General features: G+C 45.4%; 2 protein-coding genes across 2 annotated transcripts in view; one reads left to right on the forward strand and one right to left on the reverse strand.

Moving 5' to 3' along the window:
• The window catches only part of LOC139572906 (tumor necrosis factor receptor superfamily member 11B-like), a 173479-nt gene extending 163454 nt beyond the window's left edge, over positions 1-10025 (reverse strand). The window contains exon 1 of the mRNA XM_071395765.1: positions 9351-10025. Coding sequence (XP_071251866.1) covers positions 9351-9887 — 537 coding nt within the window. The 5' untranslated portion in view covers positions 9888-10025. The remainder of the gene's footprint in view (positions 1-9350) is intronic.
• A 1379-nt stretch (positions 10026-11404) lies between these two features.
• Positions 11405-12394, forward strand: LOC139572436 (proteoglycan 4-like). Its single transcript, XM_071395186.1, has one exon. The coding sequence runs from the start codon at positions 11405-11407 to the stop codon at positions 12392-12394; it is 990 nt and encodes a 329-aa protein (XP_071251287.1).
• Positions 12395-13607: the final 1213 nt, after the last annotated feature.

Below are 13607 nucleotides of genomic sequence, written 5' to 3' on the forward strand. Positions count from 1 at the left end.
TAGACCACTGTTAGACAGGCTCTGTGTTAAGACTTGACCACTGTTAGACAGGCTCCGTGTTAAGACTAGACCACTGTTAGACAGGCTCCGTGTTAAGACTAGACCACTGTTAGACAGGCTCTGTGTTAAGACTAGACCACTGTTAGACAGGCTCTGTGTTAAGACTAGACCACTGTTAGACAGGCTCCGTGTTAAGACTAGACCACTGCTAGACAGGCTCTGTGTTAAGACTAGACCACTGTTAGACAGGCTCTGTGTTAAGACTAGACCACTGTTAGACAGGCTCTGTGTTAAGACTTGACCACTGCTAGACAGGCTCTGTGTTAAGACTAGACCACTGTTAGACAGGCTCTGTGTTAAGACTAGACCACTGTTAGACAGGCTCTGTGTTAAGACTAGACCACTGTTAGACAGGCTCTGTGTTAAGACTAGACCACTGTTAGACAGGCTCTGTGTTAAGACTAGACCACTGTTAGACAGGCTCTGTGTTAAGACTAGACCACTGTTAGACAGGCTCCGTGTTAAGACTAGACCACTGCTAGACAGGCTCTGTGTTAAGACTAGACCACTGTTAGACAGGCTCTGTGTTAAGACTAGACCACTGTTAGACAGGCTCTGTGTTAAGACTAGACCACTGTTAGACAGGCTCTGTGTTAAGACTAGACCACTGTTAGACAGGCTCTGTGTTAAGACTAGACCACTGTTAGACAGGCTCTGTGTTAAGACTTGACCACTGTTAGACAGGCTCCGTGTTAAGACTTGACCACTGTTAGACAGGCTCCGTGTTAAGACTAGACCACTGTTAGACAGGCTCTGTGTTAAGACTAGACCACTGTTAGACAGGCTCTGTGTTAAGACTAGACCACTGTTAGACAGGCTCCGTGTTAAGACTAGACCACTGCTAGACAGGCTCTGTGTTAAGACTAGACCACTGTTAGACAGGCTCTGTGTTAAGACTAGACCACTGTTAGACAGGCTCTGTGTTAAGACTTGACCACTGCTAGACAGGCTCTGTGTTAAGACTAGACCACTGTTAGACAGGCTCTGTGTTAAGACTAGACCACTGTTAGACAGGCTCTGTGTTAAGACTAGACCACTGTTAGACAGGCTCTGTGTTAAGACTAGACCACTGTTAGACAGGCTCTGTGTTAAGACTAGACCACTGTTAGACAGGCTCTGTGTTAAGACTAGACCACTGTTAGACAGGCTCTGTGTTAAGACTAGACCACTGTTAGACAGGCTCTGTGTTAAGACTAGACCACTGTTAGACAGGCTCTGTGTTAAGACTAGACCACTGTTAGACAGGCTCTGTGTTAAGACTAGACCACTGCTAGACAGGCTCTGTGTTAAGACTAGACCACTGTTAGACAGGCTCTGTGTTAAGACTAGACCACTGTTAGACAGGCTCTGTGTTAAGACTTGACCACTGTTAGACAGGCTCTGTGTTAAGACTAGACCACTGCTAGACAGGCTCTGTGTTAAGACTAGACCACTGCTAGACAGGCTCTGTGTTAAGACTAGACCACTGTTAGACAGGCTCTGTGTTAAGACTAGACCACTGTTAGACAGGCTCTGTGTTAAGACTAGACCACTGCTAGACAGGCTCTGTGTTAAGACTAGACCACTGTTAGACAGGCTCTGTGTTAAGACTAGACCACTGTTAGACAGGCTCCGTGTTAAGACTAGACCACTGTTAGACAGGCTCTGTGTTAAGACTAGACCACTGTTAGACAGGCTCCGTGTTAAGACTAGACCACTGTTAGACAGGCTCTGTGTATGGTTCCTTCCGGAATCACTGCAAGGCCAAAAACATCAGTGGCAGTTCTCTGCCTACGTCCCAAATGACTCCCTATTCCCTATATAGTGCACTACTTTTGACCAGGGCCCTATGAGGGCCCTATGCACTACACAGGGAATAGGGTGCTACTCTTGACGCCACCCTGTATTGGGGTAATTTATAGAGGCAGTGGCACCAGACTCTTCCCGGCGCAGACAACAGACCAATAAATCCTCTCTTTTCCCCCCTCCTCCATTCTTCCCTGCTGCCATAACTTAGTGGATGCTGAGTAAACAGCAAATTAAGGTAGTGGCTGTAAATTGTAGCCCAGAAATACCCATTTCTGCTTGGTGGGATACGTTATCGGCCTTCTCCTAGGAGAGCCCAGCATTCCCAAAGAGTCAACGTACAGCCATTAGCCAAAGAGTAGAATTTAGTTCACAGGACCTGTAGGATCACGTCAATTGTAAGGATACCACATTCTATAGACTCTTCCATTGTAAAGATACCACATTCTATACTCTTCCATTGTAAAGATACCACATTCTATAGACTCTTTCATTGTAAAGATACCACATTCTATAGACTCATTGTAAAGATACCACATTCTATAGACTCATCCATTGTAAAGATACCACATTCTATAGACTCTTTCATTGTAAAAATAACACATTCTATAGACTCATTGTAAAGATACCACATTCTATAGACTCTTCCATTGTAATGATACCACATTCTATATATCCTTCCACTGTAAAGATACCACATTCTATAGACTCTTCCATTGTAAAGATACCACATTCTATAGACTCTTCCACTGTAAAGATACCACATTCTATAGACTCTTTCATTGTAAAGATACCACATTCTATAGACTCATTGTAAAGATACCACATTCTATAGACTCATCCATTGTAAAGATACCACATTCTATAGACTCTTTCATTGTAAAAATAACACATTCTATAGACTCATTGTAAAGATACCACATTCTATAGACTCTTCCATTGTAATGATACCACATTCTATATATCCTTCCACTGTAAAGATACCACATTCTATAGACTCTTCCATTGTAAAGATACCACATTCTATAGACTCTTCCACTGTAAAGATACCACATTCTATAGACTCTTCCACTGTAAAGATACCACATTCTATAGACTCTTCCATTGTAAAGATACCACATTCTATAGACTCTTCCACTGTAAAGATACCACATTCTATATATCCTTCCACTGTAAAGATACCACATTCTATAGACTCTTTGTCAGGACCCGGTGCGAGAAACAGTCACTAATAATCGTCAGAACCCAGAAGATGAGGCAGACACAGCAGTACTAGCGATAGTGGTTTAATAAAGAACAAAATCTCCAGGCAAAGAAACTAAAACCACAATGTCCAAAAATCAAGCCAATTTTAAAGTGGTAAAAAACAGCAGGGAAAAACAAACCTCAAAAGACTACTCAAATAATACACAAAACTAAACCAGAGAACCTCTGGAAAATCCAACAAGAGAAAACACTGAATAAAACAAGGCTTGGGCTGGGGCTGGGTGCTAACTTACAAACACAGAGCAAGGAACTAAGGAACACACAGGGATTAAATACTAACAAGGGAATGACCTACAGGTGCAAACAATAATTGGAGCAAGAAAAACAAAAGGTACAAAAAAGGTGCAATGGGGACATCTAGTGACCAAAAACCCGAACAGTCCTGGCCAAAACCTGACACTCTTCCATTGTAAAGATACCACATTCTATAGACTCTTCCATTGTAAAGATACCACATTCTATAGACTCTTCCATTGTAAAGATACCACATTCTATACTCTTCCATTGTAAAGATACCACATTCTATAGACTCTTCCACTGTAAAGATACCACATTCTATACTCTTCCATTGTAAAGATACCACATTCTATAGACTCTTCCATTGTAAAGATACCACATTCTATAGACTCTTCCACTGTAAAGATACCACATTCTATACTCTTCCATTGTAAAGATACCACATTCTATAGACTCTTCCATTGTAAAGATACCACATTCTATAGACTCTTCCATTGTAAAGATACCACATTCTATAGACTCATCCATTATTATACAAAAAATTACAAAAATGAAAAAAATTGACCAGTCTTTGAGGATTGGTTTCTTAGAAGGTCCCAGTTTTAGGATTTTAGGATGGGTGACGTCACATAGAAACGTCAATTAGAGACAGTCCTACATTACATTATGAAAAAGGTTATAACCACACAGGTTCTTAGAACAATGTCCTCCGTGTAGTTTAAAAACAGTAGACCTTCCAGCTTCACTGGAGACTTCAGAGGGAACATCGCGGAAGAGTAAGTAGAGATTTAGCATTACATGTCAAAGTTCATTTACAAAGGTGCATTGGAAAACTCGTGTTGACAGTCCTCTTTTTTCCACCCTGTCTTCCAATACATGGAAAAATGATAGGAATGATCTGCTTTTTCTCCAGGCAGCTTAAAACAAATCATAAAAGAAACACAATGATCCAGAAGCTTCTCCGGTATCAGCAGGTTGGATTCAATAACACATAGTACGACCACTAAAACATCTACTCATTTAGGTCGAGGTGGTTATTGTTAAAGGTCTCATTGTCAATCAATCAATCAATCAATCAGTCAGATTTGCAACTCATCTCAGTAACGGTTGATTCCTCTGTTTTCCCCTCCCATCAGCACCCGTTTCTAGACCTCTCTAAAAGGAGACAAAACCCCTCATAAACAGTTCCATAAACACAACAATCCACAGAGATCCTATCATTTAAAAAAGTGTTCCATGTAGTTATTTAACGACACCCCCCCTCTGAGCTGACCTAGATGAGGTGGTCTGATGGAAGCCTTTCATCAATACGGACAGAGCAAAGACAGCTGTAGAGATGACAACTCATGGCCTTGGCCCTCTGTCTCCACACAGAGGATAGCGTCCCAACTGGCAGTGCACCCTATTCCCTATGTAGTGCACTACTTTTGACCAGATGCCTATGGGCCCTGGTGCCATTTGGGACGCAGAGAGTCTTCTCCTCAAGGAGTCAAATCACCTCACAGTGCCAGGAAACTGCCTGTCTGTCTCCTTGGAACCAGAAGACACCAATTCCTGAGAAGAACAGGGTGATTTTCTCTCTCTCTCTCTCTCTCTCTCTCTCTCTCTCTCTCTCTCTCTCTCTCTCTCTCTCTCTCTCTCTCTCTCTCTCTCTCTCTCTCTCTCTCTCTCTCTCTCTCTCTCTCTCTCTCTCTCTCTCTCTCTCTCTCTCTCTCTCTCTCTCTCTCTCTCTCTCTCTCTCTCTCTCTCTCTCTCTCTCTCTCTCTCTCTCTCTCTCTCTCTCTCTCTCTCTCTCTCTCTCTCTCTCTCTCTCTCTCTCTCTCTCTCTCTCTCAGCTCAGAGAACAAGTGGCTGCTGTTCACAGTTCAAACTGCTGGGTGAGACTGCTCTAAAAACCCAACAGGAATGACTGGCGCAAAGCCTCAGATGGAATTAACTACGACGTCAACAAGTCAAGAACGGGAATGAGAACACACTGAGGGAGCTAGCGAACACACACACCACAGAGGTGTTTAACTGCATCCTAAATGGCACCCTATTCCCTGTATAGTGCACTATTTTTGACCAAGGCCTATAAGGGCTCTGGTCAAAAGTAGTCCACTATGTAGGGATTATGGTGCAATTTGGGAATTGGGTTGCAGACAAACACCTTTGTGGTGAGTTAACGATCTCCCTCAGGGAAAACATCCTTCATGGAAGACCAAGGTTTGTGGACTGACGGGACAGCTGGCGCATGTACTCTCTTTCATCTCGACGAGTCTCTTAGACAAATCTGCAAAGAGACAAAATATCATAACATAAACTGTAAAAAATAATAAAAAGAAAGAAAAAAAATTCTCTATAACCAAATGTTTTTTATGAAGAACGTCAGTGGTTTCCAATAATCAGCAGCGAGCCAATGAAAACTAAGTGTTATTGAATGTCTTTAAAACAGTCACAAAAGGGCTCACAAAGACATCTGTAGGGCTTTCAATATAAGCCAATTTCCCTTCTATTCAAAGTCTCATCCATACAGTATCTGCATCCCAAAAGGCATCCTCTTCCCTCCCTATTATAGTGCACTACTTTTAACCAGGACCTAATAGAGTTGCCATTTGGGATGCACCCTGACTCCCTAACAGACCCAGCTGAGAGCTAGCTGCTCTGGTAGGGGAGAGGATGCAGCCTGACTCCCTAACAGACCCAGCTGAGAGCTGGCTGCTCTGGTAGGGGAGAGGATGCAGCCTGACTCCCTAACAGACCCAGCTGAGAGCTAGCTGCTCTGGTAGGGGAGAGGACGCAGCCTGACTCCCTAACAGACCCAGCTGAGAGCTGGCTGCTCTGGTAGGGGAGAGGACGCAGCCCCACTCCCTTACAGACCCAGCTGAGAGCTGGCTGCTCTGGTAGGGGAGAGGACGCAGCCTGACTCCCTAACAGACCCAGCTGAGAGCTAGCTGCTCTGGTAGGGGAGAGGACGCAGCCTGACTCCCTAACAGACCCAGCTGAGAGCTGGCTGCTCTGGTAGGGGAGAGGACGCAGCCCCACTCCCTAACAGACCCAGCTGAGAGCTGGCTGCTCTGGTAGGGGAGAGGACGCAGCCCCACTCCCTAACAGACCCACCTGAGAGCTGGCTGCTCTGGTAGGGGAGAGGACGCAGCCTGACTCCCTAACAGACCCAGCTGAGAGCTGGCTGCTCTGGTAGGGGAGAAGATGCAGCCCAACTCCCTAACAGACCCAGCTGAGAGCTAGCTGCTCTGGTAGGGGAGAGGACGCAGCCTGACTCCCTAACAGACCCAACTGAGAGCTGGCTGCTCTGGTAGGGGAGAGGACGCAGCCTGACTCCCTAACAGACCCAGCTGAGAGCTAGCTGCTCTGGTAGGGGAGAGGACGCAGCCTGACTCCCTAACAGACCCAACTGAGAGCTGGCTGCTCTTACTTACTTACTTACTTTATTGTCCCCATGGGGAAATTTTGTTGCAGTGTTATGTACACATTTAAAGTGGCGTTAAATACAAAACAAGATTGACAATACAACTTTCAATAACAGTCACGCACCAATAAAAAAAATAATAATAGTAAGAAATAAGAAATAAAACATTTAAAACATTTAAAACAAAGACTAGCCTGCTGGCCTTACGGGGTCAATGGGAACATTTGCCCGAGCTATTTAAGAGGGATATCACACCTGGCACAAATGATTGTCTCGTTCTATTTTTCCTGCTGAGGGGTGCCCTATACCTGCGCCCAGAGGGGAGTAATTCAAAGTCCAGGTACAGGGGGTGACTTGGGTCTAAAATGATTTTGTGAGCCTTACGGAGGGCCCTGACCTTAAAAATCTCATCCAGGCCTGTCTGTTTGACTCCAAGTACCTTGCTTGCGGTGGTAATAATCCTTCTCAGCATGTTTCTCTGACTGACAGTGGCATTGCCAAACCAACAAACAATACAAAAAGTTAAAATACTCTCAATAAAGGATTTGTAAAACAGAGTCAATATAGTACAGTCTATATTAAAAGAACCCAACTTTTTTAGAAAGTACAGTCTCTGTTGGCTCTTTTTGTAGATCTGGTCTGTACATTTACTCCACTGAAGCTTACTGTCCAAAAAGACACCCAGATATTTATATTCCTCTACAATCTCTATGTTCTGACCTCTGATAGATGTTGCAGAGGTAGGTGTTGTACGCTTCCTGAAGTCTATGCACATCTCTTTGGTCTTGTTGGTATTGAGGACCAAGTGTGATTCTTCACACCACTCTACAAAGTCATCTAGGACCGGGCCATGATGTTCCTCGTCATTATGCAACAGGCTGATCAAGGCAGTGTCATCAGCGAACTTAACGAGGTGTCTGTCAGTATGGGAACTAGTACAACTATTAGTGTACAAGATGTACAGAAGTGGGGACAAAACACATCCCTGAGGAGAGCCTGTATTGGTGTTGCGTATATCCGACACATGGGGACCTATTTTGACTCGCTGTGAGCGTTGGCTCAGGAAGTCCAACAGCCACAAAACCAGCCCCCCATCTAAGGAAAAGTCCCGAATGAGTCTCTGTGCCAGAATGTAGGGCTGGATTGTGTTGAAGGCAGAAGAAAAGTCAACAAACAGAACCCTGACATGGGATTTGGTACCTTCTAGATGTCTATAGACCATGTTAAGGAGGGTAAGAATGGCATCATCAACTCCTCTGCTGGTCTGATAGGCAAACTGAAATGGGTCGAGGAGCTTCTGGGTGACACTGAGAATATGACTTTTCACAATTTTCTCAAGGCATTTCATAACTAAGGATGTCAAAGCAACAGGGCGATAGTCATTCAGCACAGAGGGATTCGATACTTTAGGAATTGGTATAATTATAGATTTTTTCCACAATACTGGAACGTGTTGCTGGTTGAGTGAGGATTGGAAAATGTCTGTAAAAACACCAGCCAGTTGTTCAGCACAGTGTTTTAACACATGCCCACTTATTTTGTCTGGGCCTGGGCTTTTGTATGCGTTACATCCCCTGAACAACTTTAGAACATCAGACTGTTGAACAACAACTCTCTCAAACATTTGTAATGATGCTTCCATTTGTTTTACCTCCGACACGAAGTTGTCTGATTCAAATCTTGAGAAGAAAACATTCAGTTCATTAGCCATGTTCTGGCCCTCATATCCCCCAGGGTCAGCACTGGTTTTTCCCCTGCCTATATGGGGGGCGCTAGCCATGGATTTAATCCCTTGCCAGGCCACCCTTGCGTTTCCTGAGGAGAGGGTCCTCTCCACCCTTTGCTTGTATGCCTCCTTGTCCACCAGTATCTGTCTTTTTATCTCACGTTGTACATCTCTTAAAGTCTGTCTATCACCCCCAGCATAAACTGCCTTCTTCCTATCAAGTAGTGATTTTAGATGTTTTGATACCCAAGGCTTGTTGTTAGGGAAGATTTTACAGGTCTTAGTAGGCACAACTGACTCAACACAGAAGTTTACATAGTCTGAAATAACCTCTGTGAGTTCATCCAGATCAGAGCTGCTGTCCTCAAATACCTCCCACATTGTACAGTCAAAACACCCCTGGAGACAAGTGATACTGTTGTCATTCCAGATCTGGACAGTTTTAACTGTGGGTTTCTCCCTCTCCAGGAGGCGACAGTAAGTTGGCCTGAGGTAGACCACATTGTGGTCTGATGTCCCCAGAGGAGGTCTGGTGGTGGCAGAGAACGCCTTTGGTATTGTCCCATAGCACAAATCAAGAGTCCTATTTTTCCTAGTGTGACATTTCACATACTGATGGTATGTGCGCAAAACTTTGCGCAAGGTACAGTTTTTAAAATCCCCTAAAATAAATTTGGGTGCGTCGGGGGAGATGGATTCCAGTTTCTGTGACAGATTATAAATAATCTCTGATGCCTTTGTTATATTAGCTTTTGGTTGAATGTACACAACGGTAACAAACAATTGGGGGAACTCACGGGGCAGATAGTAAGGTCGCAGTGACACAGAAAGCAGTTCAATGTCGGGGGTACAGAGTCGCTCTCTTACCAGGATCGATTTACACCACTGGTCCCTGACAAGCAGGCAGACACCCCCGCCGTGAAGTTTCCCTGTGACTGTCAGATCGCGGTCCGCTCTGACCAGGGTGAAGCCGGCCGGCTCCACTTCTCTGTCCGGGACTCTGTCATCCAGCCAAGTCTCAGTAAATGCCAGCAAACAGGCCTCCCGGTATTCGTGTTGGAAGCGCAGATTCGCTGACAACTCATCCGCTTTCCCCCTCAGTGACTGGGCATTAATCAGCAAGGTGGTGGGTAAGGGAAGTTTGTTCTTCATTTTTTTAAGTCGTTGTCTGATTCCCCCGCGTTTTCCACGTTTGCATTTGGGTTTGTAATCCACTCGCAGACAATCAGGTATTAGATGGGCCATTGGGATATCCATCGCGTTCGTATTTGAGTTGCATTGTAGTAAAAACTCCCTGCTGTATTGGATTCCGCTGCCAGCAGCGTTTTCATTATTTAGTCCGTTCGTAGCGGGTATGTACACGATCAACAAGATCAGTTCAACACCCCACCACTGGAAATCCATGGTTGGCAGAATGTTTGTAAACTAAGTGTACAAATTAAAAATAACGCCACTAAGTGTACAAATTAAAAACATAACATTAAAAACATAAGATAACGCCACACCAAACGTCACACACACTGCAGGTCGCAACAGAGCCGCGCCCCCTTCATGATTAGTCCACTCCATCTAACTCTGGTAGGGGAGAGGATGCAGCCTGACTCCCTAACAGACCCAGCTGAGAGCTGGCTGCTCTGGTAGGGGAGAAGATGCAGCCTGACTCCCTAACAGACCCAGCTGAGAGCTGGCTGCTCTGGTAGGGGAGAAGATGCAGCCCAACTCCCTAACAGACCCAGCTGAGAGCTGGCTGCTCTGGTAGGGGAGAGGATGCAGCCTGACTCCCTAACAGACCCACCTGAGAGCTGGCTGCTCTGGTAGGGGAGAAGATGCAACCCCACTCCCTAACAGACCCAGCTGAGAGCTGGCTGCTCTGGTAGGGGAGAAGATGCAGCCCCACTCCCTAACAGACCCAGCTGAGAGCTGACTGCTCTGGTAGGGGAGAAGATGCAGCCCCACTCCCTAACAGACCCAGCTGAGAGCTGGCTGCTCTGGTAAGGGAGAAGATGCAGGCTGACTCCCTTACAGACCCAGCTGAGAGCTGGCTTGCTCTTTGATTCCTCTTTTCTGGAAGAATTATTTGTCTGCTCTCCTTTTATTCTGTCAATTCTATTCCTCCTTCCTTCCTTGGTCTGTTCTGTTTGTTTTAAACTCAGGCAAATGGCTAAAAATAATAATCTGTCAATCTTAAATCCTAAATTATCTTGGTTTTGTTATCATGGAAAATCTCAGGCAATTGCAAGTCATCCATGTGTTAAATACCACACTACACCACAGGCCCTACTAAAAACAAAACTTCAATGCATGACAGCCTGTCCCACGTTCCATAAACCTGTCGCACGCTGAGAGAAAACAGCGTGGTGTTTGGTGTCCCAAATAGTACCCTGTTACCTATATAGTGGAGCTAGGGCTCTGGTCAAAAGTAGTGCACTACATAGGGAATAGGGTCCCCATAGGGCTCTGGTCAAAAGTAGTGCACTACATAGGGAATAGGGTCCCGGTCCCCGTAGGGCTCTGGTCAAAAGTAGTGCTCTACATAGGGAATAGGGTCCCCATAAGGCTCTGGTCATAAGTAGTGCACTATATAGGGAATAGACCAGGTGCCATTTGGGACGTCCCCATGGAGTCCAACCATTCAAATAAATCTGTTACCAAGTCATGCTGAAGGATTTTATTTTGTTCAGACAAGCTAAAAATGGGAAGATTTCTGAATGAAACAATGATAATTCCAATTATTCGTAGCCTACAGCCTGGTTAGATAGCCAACCAATTAGACAGGCTTTTGACCAATGCTGTTGATCTCTCTGTCCTTCTTAGATCAGAGAAATGTTCCCTCTTATACCAACCGGATGCTGATAGCTTATAGATCGACTCCACTGAGATGTTTCTCTACTTGTTGAAAGTATGAAGAAGTATGAAGAGGTATGAGGAAGTATGACTGGAAGCAGCAGCTGTTTACTGTACAACCACCCACTGGACTGAAGACACAACCACCCACTGGACTGAAGACACAACCACCCACTAGACTGAAGACACAACCACCCACTGGACTGAAGACACAACCACCCACTGGACTGAAGACACAACCACCCACTGGACTGAAGACACAACCACCCACTGGACTGAAGACACAACCACCCACTGGACTGAAGACACAACCACCCACTGGACTGAAGACACAACCACCCACTGGACTGAAGACACAACCACCCACTGGACTGAAGACACAACCACCCACTGGACTGAAGACACAACCACCCACTGGACTGAAGACACAACCACCCACTGGACTGAAGACACAACCACCCACTGGACTGAAGACACAACCACCCACTGGACTGAAGACACAACCACCCACTGGACTGAAGACACAACCACCCACTGGACTGAAGACACAACCACCCACTGGACTGAAGACACAACCACCCACTGGACTGAAGACACAACCACCCACTGGACTGAAGACACAACCACCCACTGGACTGAAGACACAACCACCCACTGGACTGAAGACACAACCACCCACTGGACTGAAGACACAACCACCCACTGGACTGAAGACACAACCACCCACTGGACTGAAGACACAACCATCCACTGGACTGAAGACACAACCACCCACGGGACTGAAGACACAACCACCCACTGGACTGAAGACACAACCACCCACTGGACTGGAGACACAACCACCCACTGGGACTGGAGACACAACCACCCACTGGACTGAAGACACAACCACCCACTGGACTGAAGACACAACCACCCACTGGACTGAAGACACAACCACCCACTGGACTGAAGACACAACCACCCACTGGACTGAAGACACAACCACCCACTGGACTGAAGACACAACCACCCACTGGACTGAAGACACAACCACCCACTGGACTGAAGACACAACCACCCACTAGACTGAAGACACAACCATCCACTGGACTGGCCCAGTCCTAGTCCCAAATGAAACCTTATTCCCTTTTGACTAGGGCAGCATCTGAAGTCCAGGGGAAGGGAAGGAGCAACAGAGGCAGGTTGAGTATGGTTGAGTATGGTTGAGTATGGTTGAGTATGGTTGAGTATGGTTGAGTATGGTTGAGTATGGTTGAGTATGGTTGAGTATGGTTGAGTATGGTTGAGTATGGTTGTGTATGGTTGTGTATGGTTGAGTATGGTTGAGTATGGTTGAGTATGGTTGAGTATGGTTGTGTATGGTTGTGTATGGTTGAGTATGGTTGAGTATGGTTGAGTATGGTTGAGTATGGTTGTGTATGGTTGTGTATGGTTGTGTATGGTTGTGTATGGTTGAGTATGGTTGAGTATGGTTGAGTATGGTTGAGTATGGTTGAGTATGGTTGAGTATGGTTGCGTATGGTTGTGTATGGTTGAGTATGGTTGAGTATGGTTGAGTATGGCTCCATGGTTTTGGTGAGGAGGCAGTAGAATCCTCCACAAGGAGCTCTTTTCTACGACCTTTGAACTCTATGTGAACCCAATTGTTGTCTGAAATTAATTCGCAAGGCAGAGAACTTGATTACTAAAAACTAAAGGATTCACACAAGCACACACACATACACACACACACACAGAAACTCATTGGTCCTCCTGGCGATATACAGGGGGGGGGGGGGGGCGTCAGCCTCGACCACAAAGAGCTATTTTCTGGGACCTTTAAACTTCATGTGAACCCAGCCCATCGCCTGACATGAACCGGACAGACAACTGTCCAGAATATCCATGCCCTATTGAAACATCTGCTATACTTTAGCTGGCCCATAAAAGCTGAGATGTGTCTGTTGTGTATCTTGCAGAAGGGTTCAACAGTGATTAAAATTCCTTACTGGACACATAATGGAAACCAATAGCATGTCCCAAATACCACCCTATTCCCTATATAGTGCACTGCTTTTGACCAGAGTCGATATGGGCCCTGGTCAAAAGTAGTGCTCAATATAGGGAAAATGGTGTGATTTGGGACGCAGAATGTAACAGGGATAAGTGCCATTGGGGTTATGTCAAAAGTCTAGAAGTTGTTAGTTAAACATCAGAAATAACTGATACGTTCACAAGAGAATCAGTTCCACCATAAACCCATTAATTCCAATTATTCAAGTGATTCTACTGGACTTC

The sequence above is a fragment of the Salvelinus alpinus genome, chromosome 4, assembly GCF_045679555.1.
Source record: "Salvelinus alpinus chromosome 4, SLU_Salpinus.1, whole genome shotgun sequence".
NCBI lineage: Eukaryota > Metazoa > Chordata > Actinopteri > Salmoniformes > Salmonidae > Salvelinus > Salvelinus alpinus.

Excerpts from the sequence above, each read along its gene's own strand:
- LOC139572436 (XM_071395186.1), top strand. The coding sequence starts at position 11,405 with ATGAGGAAGTATGACTGGAAGCAGCAGCTGTTTACTGTACAACCACCC.